The 23,731-nt window shown below is 41.9% G+C and overlaps 1 protein-coding gene across 4 annotated transcripts; it reads left to right on the forward strand.

Moving 5' to 3' along the window:
- The first annotated feature begins 3,339 nt into the window (after window positions 1-3,339).
- On the forward strand, window positions 3,340-22,884 carry LOC119222704 (phosphatidylinositol 4,5-bisphosphate 3-kinase catalytic subunit alpha isoform). Of its 4 annotated transcripts, XM_037479525.2 has the most exons (29): window positions 3,340-3,634; window positions 3,829-5,300; window positions 7,920-8,048; window positions 8,120-8,223; window positions 8,296-8,458; window positions 11,360-11,569; window positions 12,113-12,180; window positions 13,256-13,384; window positions 13,517-13,570; window positions 13,656-13,765; window positions 13,872-14,013; window positions 14,132-14,217; window positions 14,918-15,023; window positions 15,107-15,259; window positions 15,341-15,472; window positions 16,276-16,400; window positions 16,579-16,660; window positions 16,863-17,027; window positions 17,618-17,721; window positions 17,807-17,906; window positions 18,003-18,074; window positions 19,001-19,107; window positions 19,502-19,623; window positions 19,701-19,779; window positions 19,884-20,054; window positions 20,429-20,546; window positions 20,618-20,769; window positions 20,849-20,997; window positions 21,778-22,884. In XM_037479525.2, exons 3-29 carry the CDS (start codon window positions 7,964-7,966, stop codon window positions 21,900-21,902), a joined length of 3,213 nt encoding a protein of 1,070 aa, XP_037335422.2. In that variant the 5' UTR covers window positions 3,340-3,634; window positions 3,829-5,300; window positions 7,920-7,963; the 3' UTR covers window positions 21,903-22,884. The 4 variants fall into 4 exon arrangements, with proteins under 4 accessions (XP_037335422.2, XP_037335426.1, XP_037335424.2 ...); XM_037479527.2 differs by lacking the exon at window positions 3,340-3,634 and having other exon boundaries at window positions 3,790-5,300; window positions 7,924-8,048; XM_037479528.2 differs by lacking the exon at window positions 3,340-3,634 and having other exon boundaries at window positions 3,792-5,300; window positions 13,358-13,384.
- Window positions 22,885-23,731: the final 847 nt, after the last annotated feature.

A 23,731-nucleotide genomic window follows, 5' to 3' on the forward strand; every position in this document is an offset into this window, starting at 1 on the left:
AAGGTTGTCTTTGCTTGTAACGGAGGGGGTTGAGAGCCTTGAATGACGGTTGGCTTTGGCATGATAGTTGGCATGGCTACTTGTGAAGCATTGCTTTGTAGTGGTAGAGATGTGTGTTGCTGTGAGGACTGAGACACAAATATCGAGGCTTGTGGATTGAAAGGGGTGCACGGGAGCTTAGGTCTAGCCCCTTTCCTGATGTAGGAAGCCATTCCATTAGATTGCCTTGAATGGACGCTGCTACCAGCCTGTAGCACTGCTAGCTTAGCAGAAGTGGCAGCTATCTCAGTGTCCAGCTCGAGTTGCTCCCTTTTTCTCCTCAAGATGAGCTCCTGTTGCTCCCTTTTTCTCCTCAAGATGAGCTCCTGCTCCTCCAATGCATGCTTATCCTTTAAAGCGGCAGCTCGAGCCATGAGTGCGGCCTGTTCCGCCTTCGCCCTGCATCTGGCTGAAGAAGTGGAGGATCTTGAGGATCCGCCCTTTGAGCCATGGTGCCTTGACTGCACATTTGAAATGCTATCATGAGGTTGAATCTGATCTTCCTCTTCCTCATCCTTTCCACCAGCAACTCCAATTCCATTGCTGGCATCGGCCTCATTTCCACTTCCAGCATTGCCAGCAACGGTTTGAGGACCATCCATTTCATGCTCCTTTAAAGTGTTGTTAACAACTGTGTGTTTTTCTGTTGGTCCAATTACATTTTGACTTTGCACAGTTTCAGTTTGCTCAGCTTGAATTTCAGTTTGACCTGGCAAATCATCATCATCATCATCATCACCTACTTTGGTGGCTGGACATCCTTTAATGTCATACAACCATTGATTTGTACCCACAATAAACTCATGGATATTCAACATTTTAGCCTGGTACCATATTTCATGTTTGCTTGCTTCATCAGCAGGCAATAAACCCAATAAAGATGTATGCACCTGCTGTATTTTGCCACTCAACTCATTAAACATGTTAAATTCATTTTCAACCTCACTTACATTCTCTTTATCACCCATCAATTTAGCAATAGATTCCTTTGCATTCGACAGTTTATTAAATTTAGACTTTCTTTCCTTTTCTAAAATGCTTATTTTTTCCAACAAAGCTTTGGGTGTTAATTTAACCACACGTTTTTTAGTTACAGATTTTACCCCTGCACCCACAAGTTCAGTCTCAAGTCCCAGTTGGCCCTTTTGCTCTTCGGCCATAATGACCACGCAAAGTGAATTGGCAAGCCCGCAAAATTGTTTGTGTTGCGCAACAACTCGTCTAGACGCGTAAAGTTATTTTTAGACGGTTGCGCGTTTGCTACCAATGCATTGGATTTACGCGAATGTGTGCACACAAATTACCATGGCCATTCATAATATCAGCGCTGATCACCACATACCCCAGTCGAGCGTTGGCCGGCTTTGATGAATGTTGTCCCGGTCAGCTGATGCTGGTATTTCTGCCCCTGCAGCTCGCTCCGGTGCAGCTTCACTCAACCATCGGCAACTCCAAACATTTTGCCCACCTCACATCCGTGGTTTCCAAACGAACTCCGTTAATCCACAGTTTAACAGGTCCACGTCGTCTCGATGAATAGTTATCCAAGTCGAAGCAGTTTTCGACCTAAAGTGTACTGACGAAGTCCTAAACGAAGTCTAGTACTGGTTACCAATAAGGCGGATAGGTTCAGACGTGCGCCCGGTGCGCTCGCACACAGCAAAAACGGAGAGTTCCCCGGTTGTTCCAATCAATTTGTATGTTTATTTTACATGCAAATTTATATAGCGGCAAACTTTGCTCATTATACATTTACCCCAAAATAACAAACCGTATTGCTCCACAAAGGCACATACGCACACTGGCACAGTCGAAAACTGTTTGCTTCCCAAATTGGCAACACCTGTGTCTGGGATGCCTGCAGGTTAAATGGCCTACCTGGGCTGATCTGAGGTCAGCTGAGCCACAAAGCACATACAGCCCCTAGTGGCACAGAGCAAAATTAAATTAAATAGTACCAAATGAATATGGCTCCTACAAACAGTATGTGTGTAGGGGAGGGGCGCTGTGACTACCAGCCAATCACAGAACGCAGACACAGACAGCTACCCAATGAGGACTTTTATTCAATCCCAGCACAGATATTGACTCGTATTACTCTTATAATACTCGTACTCGGAAAAAGTGCTTTATCCGTACCGAATACTCGTTTCGGCCGAGTATCCGGCTCAACTCTTCAAGAAGACAAACGGTAGGTGTGTGTGGAATGTGTTACTATCCATTAAAATATTTACTGTTTAATTTTTATTACAGTACCCAACGTCCTCCTTTATGAAACCATTATAAAGCCAATGCAGTGTGATGTAATACAACAGCCCTGAATTAAACGTTCACCTCAGTAACGTTTTATGTGTATCTTCCATCCAAAATACATACAAATTAGATATACGCCTGTCAGTATAATCCAGTAAAGTTCAGCAGCATCACAAACTACAGCTGTTCTTTTTCATCTGCTTTAAAAAGATGTTCAACTGTATAATAACTCTGATCCAATCAATTGAGATATTATTTTATGAGATGAGATTATAGATTAGTTAGCAAGACCAGCTGACGTGGTGACATCATAAAGTCAGCTGCTGTTCCAATAGCGGAAAACGACCGTTCTCCGTTCTCCAGTGAGTCAGGATTCCCGAGTCCTTCTCCCGAGTTAATTCCTGCGGGAACGCAAGTCCATTCTCGCCGTCTTAGGTATTGAGAATGGGCCCCTGTGTGGGAGCGCAGCCTTCTACCACGTCTCCCCTTGTGATGCCACAACGTAGTGTTTTAAATGTGGAGCAGGTGCTACCAAAAGACTCCAAAGTCACAAACTAAAGGTGAGGGAGACCAAAAAACCCTAACCCTAACAGCTGCATTCAAGAATTAAGCAGTTATTTTATAACAGTCATAAGGGTAGTAACATCTTAAATGAGCATTTTAATCTTCATGATTTTCATTTCCCTCAACCCCTTGCCTGTTTTTTCAAAGACCTGTTAAAAAGAGCATTTTCCCTCTGCATATGTCACTTCTTCCTGTCCCTCTTCCTTTTTATCAAGGAGCCTTGTCTACCATACCCTAATCCCTCCCACTTTTTATTTTTTATCATTTTCATTTTTGTTCTTCTTCAGCCATACCTCAACTATGTAAGACATTAATTTGATATATTTGTCTTATTAATATTATTATCTGGGTAACCCTGACTATATTAATATTTTATTCTCTTTTATATATGTATGTATGTATGTATGTATGTATATATCTTTTTTATATTACTGAACATAACTTTGCATGGTTCACAATAATCATCACAAAAAGTAATAACTATTACTATTTTCAGTGATATCTATCATTAATAAAATTGAATGAAACCAATTACGTGGGAAGAAACGCTTCCTTTGTGGAAAATACAGAGCGGTGGAAATGTTGTAAGATATCCTTTTTAGTACAGGATGCAGACATCCTGTTGTATTATGTTCTGATAAAACAGCTGTTTAGGTGCTGGGTTCAGTTCGATAGGGTTGGGACTCAGATCTCTTCCTCCCACCAGACCATCAACGGCAGGAAGTGAAGCCACAACTGGTTCTGACCAGGGATGACTGGTCTCTCCTGGAGGTTTCTGGTGAGGCAGAAGGATTTCATCTGATTCGATCCTCTGGCACCAAAGACTAGCATGAATAATTTTATAAAAAATAAATAACCGTTCCTCTGATGGAGGTAATTTTCTCTTGTTGTGCCCTTTTGACAACTTGCTAACCCTTATATTAAATTAGATGTCATTTAGCTGATGCTAAGCTGTTTTACAACTTGTTATAGATAAGAGCCATTCTAAGTACCCCAACTCGGACACTCAGGTGGCGGCACGGATCTCTGCATGTCTGACTGACATCTCCCAGTGGATGTCCGCTCATCACCTGAAGATCAACCCCGACAAGACCGAACTACTTTTCTTCCCTGGAAAAAACTCTCCTACTCAGGACCTGATCGTTAACTTTGGCGACTCCGTGTTGACGCCCACTCAGACTGCCAGGAACCTCGGCGTGACACTCGACTCCCAACTCTCCCTGACTGCCAACATCACAGCGACAACACAATCCTGTAGATACACGCTCTACAACATCAGGAGAATACAACCCCTTCTCACTCAGAAGGCGGCGCAGGTACTATTTCAGGCTCTTGTCATCTCCCGCCTTGACTACTGTAACTCTCTCCTGGCAGGTCTCCCAGGTACCGCCAAAATCGACCACTGCAGCTCATCCAGAATCACTGTCCTGGCTCCCAGATGGTGGAATGAGCTCTCTGATGACATCAGGACCACAGAGAGCCTCTACATCTTCTGTCGAAAACTCAAGACACACCTCTTTAGACTCTACCTTGAATAAAACACTAGCAAAGCACTAACACATCGTAGCACTTAAATTGTACTTATAATGGCACTTTTCTATAACATGTTTTGAAACTGATTATTTGATGAAAATGGTACTTTCTTGCTACTTGCTCTTCTGAGTTTGTATCTCTCACTTATTGTAAGTCGCTTTGGATAAAAGCGTCAGCTAAATGATATGTAATGTAATGTAATGTAAACATACAAAACCTTCAAGTATAACCTTTGATTGACTTGCACACATTGATGTGCTGTCTGTCCTGCTGGCTTATATGTACATTTGTCTTTTTCTGCTTTGCTATTTTTATTGATATGTATGGGTATGTAATGTGCTTCAGTGGTATATGTGCTTGTAGTGTAGGGTCTGCTCTGGCCTATTGTCATACACTTTTCTTTTTGCTGTGTTTTGGTTTTGTCAACACGTTGTGGTCCGTTTGTGTATGATTTTTATTTCCATTTCTTTTTGAGATGTGTATTAGATTTCTGTCCTCTGTATCTAAGACAGAGAGAGAGCTCTGTCTTCTCTGTGAGGCTGCTGGCCCTTTAAGAGAGAAGAGGATGAGCCGACACCCAGCCCCCCCTCCACCCTTCAACCCCCCCACCCCCATTCCCATTCTCTCCGACACATTGTTCTCCCGGGGAGCAGCAGCTACAACGGATAGACAGAGACAGGCAGACAGACAGGTCTTCGCTGTGCACGTTTGGGACTCTTTGTTTTGGACATGAAATCAATGGAGCAGACCCGCGGATCCACCAGCTGATTGAAGGAGACAAAGACAGAGGAGGACTGACGGACAGACCGGCAGACAGACTGGCAAAAAGACAGACAGACATGCAGACCGACTGATGGGAAAGACGCTATGACCGGAGGCACGGGCCGCTGGAGCGTCAGGCACAAGCTCAGGTGGGTGACAGAACAAAGACTCTTCATCTCTTTGATCTCATCCACTGATGCTCCTGCTGCCGTCGTCATGGCAACCATAGCCCAGTCTGGGGTCATAAAGGGGTGTGTTAGTGTTTACCTGTAGATGTATAGCGTCTGCGGTGTACAGAGAAGAGAAGGTGTGCATGGAACCGCACGGTTGGCGGTTCGAGCCCTGGCTTCTCCATCTCCCATGTCAAAGTGTCCCTGAGCAAGACAACCCAACCCTACCTGCTCACTGCTCCCCGGGGGCCCTTACGGCAGCACACTGCTCCCACTGTCTGGGACTTGTTGGAAAAAAATGAAATGCAATGAAAGTTGTTTTGGATTAAAGCATCAGCTGAATGACCTGTAATGCAATATTGATTGACAGAGTTTATTCCTTTTTCTTCCTTTTTACCCGTTTACAAAAACAAACAGACGTCATTAACAAGCAAATAGCATCAAGTATCAATAAATAGCAGTCATACAATGATGGAGTCCCCGAACAGCTCCTCGTATAATAATACCATATAATACTTCTTATGACATTACTAATACTACCACTAATATGACCCTGTAATTTGACTAGTTATAACACTACTAATAATACAATGTAATGTTTTACTACTAATACAAATAATTATTCCATATAATGTTACTATTATTACTACTAATAATACCATATAATACTAATACTACTACTTTGATTACTACTAAAACTACTACTAGTAAAACAATGTTATTGCACCACATATTACTAGTAGGCTAATAATACAATAATTCCACCAATAATACCATATAAAACTAATAATAATACAATACTACTAATAATAATACAACTACTTAATATCTAATACAATTTATAATATATAATTCTACTAAATAATACTATACAATACTAACACTAATAAAACAATTTAATACTACTAATAAACCCAAATAGTAATAATAATTTAATGTTTTTAATAAAACAATAAATTACTTCTAATAATACTATTAATACTATCATATAAGAGCTCTTAATAATACTACAAATACCTCTTAAAATTACTAATAATACCATAATACTAGTACTACAAATACCATATGATCATACAAAATAATAGCTAGGCATACCATATAATAGTACTAAAAAAATCATATAACAATAATACTACCGATAGAATGCAATCTTTTCTTAATACCATGTAATACTAATAAAACTACTAATGGCACTGTATAATGCTACTAATAATACTAGTACCATATAATACTTATACAACGTAATACTACTTCAATATATATATACATTTATATATATATATATATATAAAGTAACAATTTAGTAAGAACTGAGTGTGTTTGATCAGTGAAACAATATGCCAAATAACTCAGTAATATTATTTATTTATAATAAAATAAACACGCTGAGTCCATCTCCCCGTTTTAGGACGTTGCAGGTTTCATCCTCTGAACTTCTTTAAATATAATTTGCATCCATTTATTTTAATTTATTAATGACAAATCTATTCTAACTGAAATATTTTTTCTTTAAATAAAAGTTTTAACAGACGGCTCCTTTAAATCAGCAAGTCAACAGGAAAACAACTTTGAGGGAAACCAGCTTCCTAACAGGAAACACACACACACAAACTTACACATACACTTACAATAACACACACACACACACACAACCCCACACACATATGCTAACATACACACAGCTGTTTCTGTCTGTCCCTGTGTGCGTGTGTGTGTGTGTGTCCTACTTTCTGCTCTTTGTTTGATGGCTTCATTGAAAACACACAAACACAAAGAGACCAAGAGACAAAGACAACATGAAGACATGAAGAAATATAATAAAGAACGTGACTCAATGAGAAAAAAATCAATAAAATCCCACAATATTAATCAGATATATATTGATATAAAATCAAATTATGTAACAAAAATATCAACATCAAAAGTCAAGGAAACACATCTATAGATAAACAATAAAGGAGTAATGAGTAACTTTCAAGCATTTACCATTACGTACCATTTAGCTGATAATCAATGAGACTTACAATAAATAGTGTAAGGATAGGTCTATTGCTTTAGGGACACTATGACACAGCTGGGGATCCGATCACGACCCTGAGGTTACCAGAGGACCCTCTCTAACCACTGTGCCACGGTCACCCTGTGATGAAGGACTTGCCATGAAGGACGTGAAAGTTATCATTCTTGTTTCTACTTTCTGCCTGGACTATTACAATGCATTGTTTTTCTGACTTTGCCTTTACTCAATTTACTTTTGTCAGAATAATTGGCATATATGTGCTTACTCACAATATATCACTGATTGAGTATGCCTGAAAGTTTAGAGCAACGCAGCATTGTACTCAACGCAGAAATATATGGAAACAATAATATCCAGTATCCTTTCTGTAGAAAAATCTAGATTTTTTTGTCATATTAGCGTAATACTTAATTCATTAATTTAATTTACAGATATTGTCTGTCCTTTTACAGAGTCTGGGCTGAAGGTACCAATGTGATACGATGGATCTCCATGTTGACACAGTGCTTATACATCAGTCAGAACTCTTATATATCACAAACAGGGTCAAAGCCAAATGGGTCAGTCTGTGTGTCTAGGTAGTCCGGCACCGAGGTGAGACCACTTGTGATCGGTGGTTGCCATGGGGCCCAGGCCGTCGTCAGGGGAGCTGTGGGGGCTCCACCTGATGCCCCCACGCATCCTGGTGGATTGCTGCCTTCCAAACGGTACCAGTCATTCGCTTCTCTACGTTGTTCTGTTCATATGATATCAATATAATATAATTATTATATTCCAGGGATGATGGTGAGTCTGGAGTGTCTCAGAGAAACTCCTCTCATCAGCATTAAGCAGCAGCTCTTCACTGAGGCCAGGAAGTACCCGCTCTACCACTTACTGCAGGTACGATCCTTTCCGACGTTTGACACCCATTTTTAAAGGCAGTGCAGTGATATCTTCTCTCTGAATGGCCAGGAGGAGTCCAGCTACATCTTTGTGGGAGTGACCCAGGAGGCGGAGCGGGAGGAGTTCTATGATGAGACCAGGCGGCTTTGTGACCTCCGACTGTTTCACCCAATCCTGAAAGTCATCGAGCCGCTGGGCAACCGAGAGGAGAAGATTCTGAACCGAGAGATAGGTAACACCAAATACCTCTCAACCCATTGGTCTGTTTACAAGCATCTCTTCACCGATCATGAGCATCTCAAAAGCTATTATACAATATCCTAATATCAACAACAAATAAAAACATTCATTCGTGCGTGTGGAGGGGAAGGTGTGTGTGTGTTTGTCTATGAGATAAAGAGGGGAGAGCTCAGAAAGAGAGCTAGCTGGTAGCTATGCTACTGACCACATGCCAGGCCATGTGCTGCTAGAAGGCAGTGTTTGTACACCACATGTGTTCCTTAGAACGTCTTCCTGTAGGTTATTTTATATGTGTGGAGGGCCCGTTGTATTGGTTAGTAAATAGAAGGAAAGACTCAAGGCAAAGCAGATCTTCCCTTTCCCGGGTGACATCTACCAGCTCTGACTGGGGGATCCCAAGGCGTTCCCAGGCCAGTGCAGAAATACAATCTCTCCATCTAGTCCTGGGTCTTCCCCTGGGCCTCATCCCAGCTGGACGTGCCTGGAACACCTCCCAAGTGAGGTGTCCAGGGGGCATCCTTACTAGATGCCCTAACCACCTCAACTATAAACAATTAAGTAAAACATCAAAACAAAAATAACGGCATATGTTAATCTAACTTCCAACCAGACTTAGCATTACTGTGCGTTGGTAATTTATTTTGCTGTGTTTCCTTTTAGAGTCTTATTTAACTATTTGTCTGCTCAGTCATTTGTTGCGGGGATCGATTGGGGATCATCAGGACCGTTGTGTCCCTTCTTGGGGAGCTGCTTGGGCCGGAAGTGAAGACTGGGACAGCCAGACTTCTCTGGGGCAGCTAGAAAATGGTTTGGGTTGGAGAGGCCCTTCCGCTAAAAGCTGGAAAGCCTGGGGCCTTAATCCTATCATCGATGCAAGCCAATTTGGAAAGTTGATTTGAAGAGGCTGTCTTTAACCTCTTATCGACACAAGTCGATCTGGAAAATTTGATCTGAGGTGATACTGCAGTCTTAATCTTGCATTGACCATCGTCAGTTTGGAAAAGCTTAAATTGAAGAGATCCTGCAGTCTTAACTTTCAACTGGCAAGAGAAAGTCCGGAAAAGAAAAGATTCAGGAAAGGCTGTCTTTAACCTCACACCGACCATAGGCCAGTCCGCAAATTAAGTTTGAGAGAGGGAACTCACAGACCATAGCAGAGGGACCACTGTGGTGTCTGCGGCTTGACCAATCAGATCTCGGGGCTGTTTCACCAAGAGAGATAATTCACACATTATTATGAAGTCACATTCCTTGTGGGGTTTCCATTAGAGATGAGCGAGTACAGCATTATCTGTATCTGTATCTGTTGAACCATATGAATTATCTGTATCCGTATCCGTACTCGGACTGGGCGGGGCCTAACCCGAAAATGGGCGGGGCCTAACCCGGAAGTAGGAAGGATTTACCCCGTAAATTGTCGGGTTAAGCCTTTCTGCGGTTAAAACAGCATTCCTTCTTAATTCTTATCACTGATGATCATGAGAGAGAGAGGGGAAGTGTGTGTGTGGCTTAATTTGTAATATTAATATTTAGTTATTCAACACAACTAGTCAACGTCAGACACTGAGTGCGTGAAGAGAGCCAGCAGACGGTAAAAAAAACTGATGAGAGAGAGAGGGAGAGAGGGACAGAGAGAGAGGGAGAGAGAGAGAGAGGGAGAGGGAGAGAGAGAGGTCAGTGCGTGAAGTAAAAAAAAAAAACGGGTTAGACCCAACTGAAAAATAAAACTCCGACAGGCAGAGACGCAACGCGAGTCGCATTCTTAAGCACCACGTCTCAACAAGCCCCACGTTTACCTGAACTCTACTAGTTAACAACAACAAACCATTTCTGCGGTTAAAACAGCATTCCTTAATTAATTCTTATGTTAATTTGTGTTTATCACTCATTATTCTGATCACTGATGGTCATGAGAGAGAGAGGGGAAGTGTGTGACTCCTTAATTTGTAATATTAATATTTAGTTATTTAACACAACTAGTCTAGACACACTAGACACTGAGTGCGTGAAGAGAGCCAGCAGACGGTAAAAAAAACTGATGACCGGCAGAGAGAGAGAGAGTAGGTCAGTGCGTGAAGTAAAAAAAACAAAAAACGGGTTAGACCCAACTGAAAAAAAAATCTCCGAAAGGCAGAGACGCAACGCGAGTCGCATTCTTAAGCACCACGTCTTAACAAGCCCCACGTTTACCTGAACTAGTTAAGAACAGCAAACCGAAGTAAAAAAAAAAAACCTGAAGGCGAAGAAATCCGATAAATTTATCGGGAAAGACCTGCGAACCTGCTGACTGAGGAAGGGAGAGAGGAGTTCTGTGTGTGAGTGAGCCGACACAGCAACACAAACAGTGTGTGTGTAGTGGAGGGGCGCTGTGACTACCAGCTAATCACAGAACGCAGACACAGACAGCTACCCAATGAGGATTTTTATTCAATCCGAGCACAGATATTGACTCGTATTACTCGTATAATACTCGTACTCGGAAAAAGTGCTTTATCCGTACCGGATACTCGTTTCAGCCGAGTATCCGGCTCAACTCTACCAACAACGCCAATGTGAAGAAAATAGGTACAAAACAAAGTTCAAGCATCAACAGGACCAGAGCTATCTAAACTGGTTCCAGGTAAGAATAAGAACCATGTTGGTCTTCTTTTGGCTCCAACCGGACCAGAGAGTACTCTTGTTCCGAAAGGATTAAAAGAAGAAAAAAAGAGAAGTAAAAAAATGTCTGGGTCCCATCAGTCTGTCATCATACCCTAACCTTCATAATATGACCTCATCACTCACCAAACTCCACTTTCCAAATTTCCACCCTCACAATGTTATCTCATGGCTCACCAAACTCCACCTTCCAAAGGGTTAGCGTTCCACCCTCATATTCAGACCCCGTGTTCAGGGTTCGCCATTGGGATGCCAGTGTGTGAGTTCGAGATGATGAAGGACCCGGAGGTTCAGGACTTTCGTCGCTCCATACTGAGCGTGTGCAGAGAGGCCATGGAGGAGAGAGAAGGGGGGGGCGCCCAAAGCCAGGCGCTATACGTTTACCCCCCCAACCTGGAATCCAGCCCCCAGCTCCCACAGCACATCTACAGCAAGCTGGACAAAGGTATTCACCTTGTTAAAGTACGCCCCCACCCCCCCGACCCACACACAAGTTACACAGTGGGAGGACACACCCAGGACTTCCTGCTTCTCTATCAAGCCTATGACTATCCCATAAGAAACATGACCTCAGTCTGAGTTAATCATTTTATCTGTGAAAGGACTCAGAATGTCAACCAGGTGTGAACCCTCAGGCTTCTCCAGGTGTGAACCCTGACATCCACCAGGTTTAAACCCCAAGAACTACCAGGAGTGAACCCTCAGGTTCTTAGTCACCTAAAAAATGTATTACTTCTGCGCTCAAATACAAACCAACCCCATCAATAGATGTCAGATCAACGATAACCTAGAACAAACCAACGAATCCAGCCAATCGGAAAGAGAAGTCTACGTTGATGTTCAAAGTTGCTTAAATGAGCAGAGGCTACAATGATCCATGAGCTTCCTTCTGGAGGATGCCGTGAGTTCTGTGAATCTTTAGGTATAGAACAAATGCAGTGAAAATGTCTCTCTCTCTCTCTCTCTCTCTCTCTCTCTCTCTCCGCAGGCAGGTTGATCGTCACCATCTGGGTCATAGTATCTCCATCCAACTCCAAACAGAAATACACCCTTAAGGTAAAGATGAATGTCTGTGGGTTTGAGTCACTTTCACCCTTTCAAAAATGAAAGATGAAACGTGAGCATGAGAGGTTTTACCAGCACCATCAATGCATTGCTAACTTCATGTGAGGCTCTAGACGGTTCAGTCATGACAAAAGCACCAAAGACGAAATCGAGGAACACAACAAACCCTTTTTTTCCATTCTAGGGATCTATGGTAGAAAGGTTAGTTGATCAGGAACTTTTGTTTTTTTATTTTTTACACAAAAAGTTTCCTCATAGGTCTTTACAATCACTAGACATCCTGTGGCCATCTGCTCTAGGTTTGTGTTGGAATCAAAAATGCAGACCTCAATCAGTTTGAGTCTTTCATACCTTTTAAACAGCCGGTCTTCCACTCCATCCCCTTCTACCCACCTTGAGTATGTTTTTAAAGTACGAAATACAAATAAATGTATTAGTCCAGTCACGATGACAACGATTTTATCATAAGTTAACCGCTTTTGCATTGGGAAGATCTTATCATTGCTGCGCACATTAACCAAGAAAAACGCCTGTGGTTGCTGGTAGCTCGCCAAATGTTGTGGATTCATTTATTCATTGTTTTAAATATTTTTTATTTATTCTCTAACTCACTGACTTTATCTATTTGACTCAAAGACCAGGCCATAGAAGAGTTGTATGAAACAGTGACTGCGTTACAACGAGCACAAACTTTTGCTCTTACTGACAATATACATTCTCACACAGCAGTCTGAAGAACAACATCTGCACCGTGTGGAAGGTTGTTCTCTCTTGCTGGTCATATCGTTCAGACAAAGAGAGGTTCTTTATCATCTGAAAACCTTGTGTACCAAACAGGTATCTGTGTATCATGCAGGTGTTCCCCTCTATCCTGACCGTAACATTCATCCAGCTAGACAGAGTACTTCCAGAAATAAGGCCCTTTGTATCATGAGTATGCATTTTCAGAGCAGCAGCCTAAAAATCCTCCTAGTTTTCAAGAAGTTAATTCAATGACATTTTTCCATCTTTGCTTACAAGTAATTTTATTACATAATGCTATTATAATGTGTGTGTTCATGTACAGGTAAGTCATGACAGTTTACCTGAGCAGCTGATAGCAGAGTCCATCAGGAAGAAAAGCAGATCGATGCATCTGTCACCTCAACAGCTCCGCCTCTGTGTCCAGGAGTACCAGGGGCAGTACATTCTTAAGGTACACCTGTCCTGACCTGAGGAATTAAAACATTAGTCAAGGAGAATATCTATATTAAAGATATCTAAAGGTAGGCAGTACATCCTGAAGCCATCCAGTCTGTCTGACTCTAAGGGTGACTCTCCTCCTCAGGTGTGTGGCTGTGACGAGTACCTGCTGGAGAAGTATCCTCTCAGTCAGTACAAGGTAACAACTTCAGTCTGAGAGCACATACCTTCATGGATGGGCTCTTAAGTACGACCTGTCTCTAACTCCACCTGTCTCTCTGCAGTATATACGGTCCTGTATCATAGTGGGACGTCTTCCACATCTGATGCTGGTCTCTAAAGACAGTCTCTACTCTCAGCTTCCTGCTTCTGGCTTTGTCACACCATCATACAGGTACAACTGATAATCAGCATCAACCAGCATTAATCTCTATCTCTTATATGACAGCGAATCAAGAGCTTCTGCAGATGGAAGATGTTTGTGATTGTTTGTGTTTCAGCCGTCGGACTCCTCAGCCTTCTCCCTGTCCTGGAGGAGGTGATGGTTCTCCTCCTCGTTCTCTTTGGGCCTTTAACACTTTGCTGAGGGTACGACTGCTGTGCGCCACCTACGTCAACGTCAACATCCGTGACATCGACAAGGTTACTCACCACATTTTTCTCAATCTACTTTTTCGAGTGTCTTTGTGTTTTGTTTGTATTTCCTGCTCTAAAGCCTGATATCAGAACTGAGTGTGTCTCCTTGTGTCTTTGTGTTTAGATCTATGTGAGGACAGGAATCTATCACGGCGGAGAACCGCTCTGTGATAACGTCAACACCCAGAGAGTCCCCTGCTCCAACCCCAGGTACTTTGCTTTATGTATATGAAAGCTGGACATATTAATGCATCAATTCTTTTAATTTAATTTAGTTTTCATAATTTATGATTGTTATGAAAGTCTTGCTCACTGGCTCTGAGTACACATGCAGACACACTGGGTCACAGGAGGGGGGATTGATCAGTATTGGCTTGAGGGGCTGTCATCACACGTCCCAAACAATGATGGCATTTAGGGACGGGCCTAAGACAGCTGTAGCAGGGCCGGACATATATGGACATTTTAATTTTAAATCTTTTCCAGACAAAATTGATGGAACCAAAGTTGTTGGCATCCTGCATCACTAATCACTATCACACTTGCTACTGAACAGAGGCTGTTGATCCATAGATGATGGTGGAGGGTAACAGATGAAATGTTAATGTCCCGGAATTGGCAAATATTTTTGTTTTTATATATTTTCTTCATTTAATTAAATTTAATTTGAGATTTGCAATACATAGTTTAAAATGTACTGTATAAAGCAACTACTGCTTGAATTAAGTACCTTTTTTATTTAATGTGTTGGCACAAATGGAAGTGCACAATACAGAGAGAACCAAGCAATTAATCGCGTTGAAAAATTGTGACCTTTGCCCAGCACTAATATATATAAATACATTGACACACAGACTACATTCATAGGGAGTACCCGTCTCTCCTGCCCCATATATCTCTCTCTATCCAGGTGGAACGAGTGGCTGGCCTATGACATCTACCTGGCTGATATTCCTCGTTCAGCCAGACTCTGCCTGTCAATCTGTTCTGTGAAGGGAAGGAAAGGAGCAAAAGAGGTGAAATGGGAAAGAGACAATGACCCATGAACAGATGACGGAAGCAAAAAAAGTGTGACTAAATCAACCTTTCTGTCCCTCAGGAGCACTGCCCTCTGGCCTGGGGCAACGTGAACATGTTCGACTACACCGACATTCTGGTTTCAGGTAAAGTGGCTCTCAGTCTTTGGCCGGTGCCTCACGGCCTCGAGGACCTCCTAAATCCCATTGGAGTTGCAGGTTCCAATCCCAACAAGGTAGAGTAAGTCCCTGACTACCTGTCTGTCTCTCTGCCTGTGATTGAGTCTGTTCATTAACTGACTCGTGGTCCTCTGTAGGAGACTCCCTGTGTGGAGCTGGAGTTCTCCTGGTTTAATCAGACTGTGGTGTTTCCTGACGAGCAGCAGATAGAGGAACATGCTAACTGGACCATTAGCAGAGAGCTGGGCTACAACTACTGCCATGGAGTGGTAATATGTGTATATGTACACAAAAATACAAAGCAAATAACACAAATAAACACACAATTCAATTCATTTTATTTTGTATAGCCCAAAATCGCAAATTACAAATTTACAAAAAAAACACCCAAACAATGAAAACTCTTTATGTGGAAAATAGGGAAGAAACCTGAGCGAGAACGTCAGATGAGGATCCCTCTCCCGGGATGGACAGAATGCAGGATGTCATGTGTACAGAATGAAGAATGTAAAGATGTACAATACATTCAGTTCCTATGACAGAAATTATTCAAATAATTGCAAGTAGTAAGCCAGGTGTACGGCAGGACCACTGCAGGGACAACCACCCTCAGATAGAACCACCATCCACAGAGGCTTCTGTAGGGAGGGAAAGCACAAAGACTTTAGGAAAGGGTAATGTTGGTTTATGATGACGGTAATAGTAATATGATTAATATTTAAAATAGTAATAATGATGATGATAGCAGTAGCAGGTATCAGAAGGGAGGGAGGCAGGAACAGGGTCTAGATAGAACCATGATCCATGGAAACCTGTGAGGTGAGAAAGCACAAATACTCTGTGGAAGAAACTGTTAGTGATGCGCATTAATGTTTACAGTAATTAGAAATGGGAATATCAATAGTGTTAGAAGCAGTTTATATATATATATTTTTATTTTACTTACATACTTTCCAACTTTCATTCCCCCTTTAACTGACTCCACTTTTTCTACCAACTCTCTCTCCCACCTGTCTCTCTCCCTCAACCTGACTCCTCCACCTCTCTCCTCCTACTTGTCTCTCGGTCTCAGAGCAGTCGTCTGGCCTGTGACAGCAGAACTTCAGCAGCTGATACAGAGCAGCTTCGTTCTCTGTGCTCCAGAGATCCTCTCTATGAACTCTCAGAGCAGGAGAAGGACTTCCTGTGGAGGCACAGGTGATTTCCTATCTTCATCTCTCAACTCTTAACTCTATTATTGTTTATTTCTAATGTCTCTAACACAATTATTATTATTATGTATTATCTCCAATATTTTACTTTATTATTGTTCATCACTAATGTCTGTGGCACTATCTTTGTTTTGCTCTGCATGTCTGTCCCTCTCTCTATGCAGACATTACTGTGTAAACATGCCAGAGTCTCTTCCTAAGCTGCTTCTGTCCGTCAAATGGAACTCTCGAGATGAAGTATCTCAGGTTTGAACAACACATCAGTCAGGATTCTTTATTCATCTCACCTCCTCAGTTACTTTTCCTCTCCTCCTCGGTTACCTGTTTATTTTCTCCTCTCCTACTCAGTCACCTGTTTCTCTCCTTCTCCTACTCAGTAAAATGTCTGTCTCTTCTTCTTCAGTTACCTTTCTTCTCCTCCTGAGTTACCTGTCTGTCTCCTCCTCAGATGTACTGTCTGCTGAAGGAGTGGCCTCTGATGGAACCTGAATCCGCTCTGGAGTTGTTGGACTGTAACTTTCCTGATCCGATGGTCAGAGAGTTTGCTTTGCGCTGCCTGGTACAAGGCCTGACCGACGACAAGCTGTCACAATACCTGCTGCAGCTTGTACAGGTGAGTTTCTCTTCTTGGTATAGGTACGCTTAATTTCCTGGTACAGGTACACTTCACTTCATGGTACAGGTACACCTCACCTCCTGATACAGGTACATATTACTTACTGGTATGGGTACACATTACTTCCTAGTACATGTACTTTTCCACTCCTGGTACAGGAATGTTTTACTTCTTCATACAGATACGTACATATAATGTTATTTTCACCTCTTGGTTTCACTTCTTATAAAGGTACATATTACTTCCTGGCAGAGTTAAATTTCACATCTTGGTACAGGTATGTTTCACTTACAGGTATGTATTACTTCCTGGTACAGGTACGCATTATTTGCGTTAAGGTCAGTTAATAAAATAGTATCCTAATATATGCTCTGTCCCTCTCTTGTATGCACAGTAGTATAAGTACTTACTAAGAATGTTGTCACTTTAATCATCTCTCTTTGACTGTCTGAAGAACCTGTTTTTCTGTGGTCCAGCAGAGGCATAACCCATCCTTCTCTGGCTCTGACTGGTTCATATTCTTATCCTCGCATTCAATCCAGCCAATGAAAGAAACTACCAGCCACCTCTGAATTGTGTGTTTGCAGGTGTTGAAGTATGAGATGTACCTGGACAATCCTCTGGCTCGTTTTCTGATAAAGAAAGCTCTGACCAATCAGAGGATTGGGCACTTCTTCTTCTGGCATCTCAAGTGAGGAACACCACCTATGGAGTTCATTGTCTCCTCCCTGCTAACCATGACGGGATGTCTAACATTTCTTCTGTTGTGTTCTCAGGTCAGAGATGCACAATAAGACGGTGTCCCGTCGCTTTGGTCTGCTGCTGGAAGCTTTCTGTAGAGCTTGTGGGATGTACCTGAAACACCTCAACAGACAGGTGAGCACAACTGGAAAGCTATCTAGTAGTACAGTGTGGTACTGCATGTAATGACTGTGTGAGTGTGTGTGTGTGCGTGTGTGTGTGTGGGTGCAGGTGGAGGCCATGGATAAACTGGTGAACTTGACTGACACACTCAAACAAGAGAAGAAGGACGAAACACAAAAAGTATGAAAACAAAGCGTCATTGAAACAAATTGTAAAATTGTGTTTGCCATTTTAGATGAGCAGAGTTTGAGATTTAGTGACCAGAGAACCTAAGTGGCTTTCAGGGACACATTTTATAACAACTAGGAGCTGCTTTTTAATCAATACTCACCCCTAACCCACGAAACAATTTTATAACTCTTAAAATGTTTAAAGAATGTATTATTCTGTCCTCTCATCCTTCTCTCTTTTCTTTTCCGTCCTCCACTCTTCTTTAATCTTTCCATCTCCCTTCTGTCCTCCTGTCCTCTGTCCTCCTGTCCGCCTCTCTTCTCTACTCTCTCCACTGTCCTCCACTCCTCTCTGTCTTACTGCCCTCTTATTATTCTCTACTCTCATTTGTCGTCTCCTCCTCTGTCCTCTGTTCTCCTGTCCTAATCCTTAAAGTCCTCTGGTGGAGTAAATGGGATGGGACTGTGTTTGGGGGAGTGGGGTACCTGGTCAGAGTGAAAACAAATGGAGGACCCTAGAACTGACAGGTTCTGGGGACATGATCTGAACATCAAGAAGATTGAGATTTTAATAATATTCCCATCATCACCTCAACCATCAGCCACGACCATATGGAAAGGTCTTTTAAGGCCAACTGATGGAAGGATTAACACACCCAAACAGATTTAAAAAGTGCCAACATGCAGGGACAGCGTGTTCTCCAAAGGAACAGCAAGAACCTAGTACCACTGAAGAGAAATGAGGAAGTAAAACCTCAAACTACCACCTCGATAAAACCCTGTCAGATGCCCAATGAGAAAGAACCTGTGGATCAAACCCATTGACCCGGAGAGCGATAGTATTTGGCTTTTATTGCCAAAGTCATGATGATGGTAATCCTGATGTGCTGCAATTGGATGGTACTGATGTGTTTCTGTGCTGTGATTGGTTGTCAGACTCAGATGAAGTTCCTGGTTGAACACATGTCTCGTCCAGATTACATGGAGGCTCTTCAGGGATTTGTTTCCCCTCTGAACCCGGTTCACCAGTTGGGAAACCTGAGGTAACTAACAAAATAACCAACTAACTTGCTAACTAGCTAACCAACTCATTCACTCACTCACTAACTACCTACCTAATTTAATCACTATCTCATTCACTAACTCATAAACAAACTAACTAAAAATCATAAAATAAAAACACTATAGTGAAGAAAATAGAATAGAATACAATAGTGTAAATAGAATAAAGGAAAGTAGAATAAAGTATTGTAAAATGTTTAAAAAGTAAACAGAGTAAACTATAAAAGTAAAGTAGAATATAGTAGAATAGAATGAAGCTAATACAGTACTGTAAAATAGAGTAAAGTAAATTTAATCTACTAATCAACTAAAGTAAGGTAAAGTTAAGTAAAGGATACGGTATAGTGCAGTAAAGAAAAGTGTGTTTGTCTTCAGGCTGGAGGAGTGCAGGATCATGTCTTCAGCGAAGCGCCCCCTGTGGTTAAACTGGGAGAACCCTGACATCATGTCTGAGCTGCTCTTCACCAACAACGAGATCATCTTTAAGAACGGAGATGGTAGCTCAGTGCTAACAGAAGACCTATTGGACTGCGTCCAAGGCAATGTGTAACCTGTGTTTGTGTGTATGTTGCAGACCTGCGTCAGGACATGCTGACTTTGCAGATCATTAAGATCATGGAGAACATCTGGCAGAACCAGGGCCTGGACCTGCGGTGAGAACCTGTGATATCATCAATCACATGAGCTGTGACATCATAAAACACCTGGCTAACTGTGTGTGTGTGTGTGTGCGCGTGTGTGTTTATGTGGGCGTCAGCATGCTGCCGTACGGATGCCTGTCCATCGGAGACTGTGTGGGTCTGATTGAGGTGGTGAAGAACAGTTTCACTATCATGCAGATTCAGTGTAAAGGTGGCCTGAAAGGGGCGCTGCAGTTCAACTCCAACACACTCCACCACTGGATCAAAGACAAGAACCGCGGAGAGTCGTCAGTACCTGTCTATCTGAATACCTTTCTTTCAGCCAGTCCCAATCAGATTATTTTTTAGATTGTCTTCAGGAGGTAGGTGAAGTTACCTTAGCGTAGCAATGCTTTGCACTATCAGCAGTCTGTAGTTCCATGAAGCTTCAGCATCTGCTGTGAAACTCACAAAGAAGACTCAGAGTTAGTAATCGTTTCAATAAGTTGTTGAAAAAAGGTCAAACTGTCATTGAACCAGTCAATTCTCAGGCAGTCACACAAACATATACAACACAGTACATCATCACACACGTCACGTATATACATTTATATTTATCACAAACATATATAACACAGATACCCCATCAGACAGGTGACAAATATACCCATCTGTCTCTCAGGTACGACCGGGCCATTGACCTCTTCACCAGGTCGTGTGCAGGTTACTGCGTGGCAACCTTCATTCTGGGAATTGGAGACCGGCACAACTCCAACATCATGGTGAAGGAGAATGGCCAGGTGAGCAGCTCCTCCACAGACCCTGAAATGGTCCAAACTCCCACTGATTCCGCCTCCTCTTCTTCCTCCAGCTGTTTCACATCGACTTTGGTCACTTTCTGGATCACAAGAAGAAAAAGTTTGGGTACAAACGGGAGCGAGTTCCCTTTGTTCTGACTCAGGACTTCCTCATTGTCATCAGTAAAGGAGTCCAGGAGTCGACCAAAACCAAGGAGTTCGAGAGGTCTCGCCTGCACCTCACCTGTAAAATGCTGGTCCTCCGTGTCCCTTTCTGCCTGTCTCACAACCTGTCTGTATGTCAGGTTCCAGGAGATGTGTTATAAGGCCTACCTGGCCATCCGGCAGCATGCCAGCCTTTTCATCAATCTCTTCTCCCTATTGCTGGGCTGCGGGATGCCTGAACTGCAGAGCTTCGACGACATTGCCTATTTGAGGAAAACTCTAGCCCTAGGTAGGTGGAGTGGGAGACAACACCCTCATCCATTAGGCTGTGGTTGAAATGTTGTTTTTTCTCTGGAAGGTTCTTGACAAATTCAACAGAGTCAAGAACTGGTCACCTTTGCGTGCTTCAGTCTTTCCACCCTTATCTCCTTGAGCTTGGGATACACTGGGCGGTCTTTTACCAAAGATCCAGAGAAACTGCCCCTCCCACGGCTCCAACCGTGCTAATTAAATAATGCAGTATTAATCCATTAAGATATCCAATCCTACCTATATTGACCCCCAACCGCCCAACAAATAAAAAGGTTGTTCCTTCTTTGAATTACTTATAATATATAAACTATAAAAAGTGTTTATTTTTAAATATACATATCACTTCACTTTTCCACTCAACAGTTTAATTTTATTTTGTAAACACATTTTCAGGAAAATTTACTTCAAATACTAAAATTGAAGTTGGAAAAGTATATTTCCACATCTAACGGGAGGTTTTCAAACCAGTGTTTCAAATAAGTATGCAAGAACATAAAAGTGATACAACATACATTTTCCAACCTTTCATCCTGTAGATTTTCTCAAACAGAAAATAACATATCCAGCAATCATGATATGTTATTTTCTCCTACTGTATGTATGTAAATATGTGCCCTTGCCAGATATTTGAACTAACCTATACGGCTCTGGATTAGAGATATTTTCCTGATCTCCAGATTTTGATCCCTTAAACTTATAAAACTTCCCATCTTTTTTTGTCGGTCTGTTTCTGTCTGTCTGCCTTCTTGTCTCTCAGAGAAGAGCCAGCAGGAAGCGTTGGAGTATTTCACCAAACAGATGAACGACGCTCATCACGGAGGCTGGAGCACCAAGATGGACTGGATCTTCCACACCATCAGACACATGCCCAACGAACACTGACACACTGACACATACTATATATATATATATATATGTATGTAACACACACCCTATTGCGTATCTACTGCACTACTGTGATGACAATGAAGACAACAATGAAGGTGTCTGACTGTGTTAGATGTCAGTATTGTGACATCATGTCAGTATTATGACATTGTGTTTTTATTGTGACATTATGTCGTCATTGTGACATGTCGACATCACGTCGGTGGGCTGGTTGTTATAACAACATAAAACTCAGGGTCACAGGCCAGAGCCAAAGGCATGCTGGGAAAAAGACAGCGATGATGTCGTACATGTCTTCCGGGCGGGGCTAGAGTTAGTGTGTTAGCTCTGCTAGCTCCTCTAAGCACAGACTAAGCTTTTCAAAATAAAATACTTTATTACCGTAGCATTTGAATTAGAGCTCATTGAGTAGCAGCTGTAACTTTATAAACTGATGTTTTACTGCTTTATTGAAACCAGCTGAGTCACTGTGAGAGCAATAAAACCTCCAATAACCGATACTTTGATTATGACAATCAGGAGTTGTGAGCTAACCGATTCATTCTGAGATCACACTAAAGTAATCAATCGTGCTTCTGTGAAAGTTAACAAGACTTTGAACACGATGAGTTCACAGAGAAGATTAAACCTTTATCACAGTGTCTGCATTAAAGCTCTTTTTCTACAGTTATATTATGGTCTGGTTGACTTTGATTTGCTTTCTCTCTAAAAACTCTCATGACGTATTAAAATGTAACTTTAACCTTCCTCATATTATAATATTGGTACTGTTAAATTGAAATTGAATTACTCCAAGTTCAATTACTTTTCTCATTAATACCATGGCTTCATTTAAACTTGTGTCTTGAAGATGTATGCTTGTTTATTTTTCAGTGGCACTTATAGTCAATTATAGGAAGTGCTTTTTGCACTGATTGATTGATTAATGTCATCGGTTGGTAATAAAGTTCTAACTCCAGAGGTTTAAAGGATTTTTACATTCTAAAGTTTCAGTGTGATCTGAATTAATTTTTAAATTGATTTTCACTTACACAACATATGAAGTGTTTCTATGACAATCTGAACCAATCAGCTGCTCGTTAGGTGAGTCAGGTCTTAGTTATCATTGAGAGCTTTGAATCCATTAAAACCACACTTATTAGTTAGCTCAGATACTGCACAGGATGAACAAATAGTTAGTAAAGCATATATTATCCACCTGCTGTCTTGATGCTCTACCTACCAACTTCTTTAAGAATGTTTTTGACTGTCTTAGCAACAGACGTATTGCAAATAGGTAATAACTCTATTCAGTCAGGCCATTTCCCAAAAGCCTTTAAAACTGCAGTTATTTGTGAGGTCTCAACCCCAGCGTGACGGCAGGAGGCCGCAAGGGGGAGCCGAAGGATGCGTCCTCCGGAGCCAATCACCGGAATTCAGAACACTTGCGAGAGAGAACCCTATAAGAACAGCCCGACGCAGCGGGCAAGTTGTGAGGTATTCAAAGTACGCTTCTCTGCCGAACCCCTTTGTTTGGCTGCCCCTAAATCCCCGTAGAACCAGTGAATCTCCGTGCATCGACCTTCCGCCTTCTCCTGACTACGAACCTGCCTATCAATTCATTTTTTTTTTTTTTCAATTCATTTTATTTTGTATAGCCCAAAATCGCAAATTACTAATTTGCCTCAGAGGGCTTTACAGTCTGTACACATGCAACATCTTCTGTCCCCAAACCCTCACATCGGCACAGGAAAAACTCCCCAAAATATGAAAAAACCCTTCAATGGGGAAAAAAGGGAAGAAACCCTAGGGAGAACGTCAGAGGAGGGATCCCTCTCCCGGGA

Source organism: Pungitius pungitius, chromosome 1 (assembly GCF_949316345.1).
Source record: "Pungitius pungitius chromosome 1, fPunPun2.1, whole genome shotgun sequence".
Taxonomy (NCBI): Eukaryota; Metazoa; Chordata; class Actinopteri; order Perciformes; family Gasterosteidae; genus Pungitius; species Pungitius pungitius.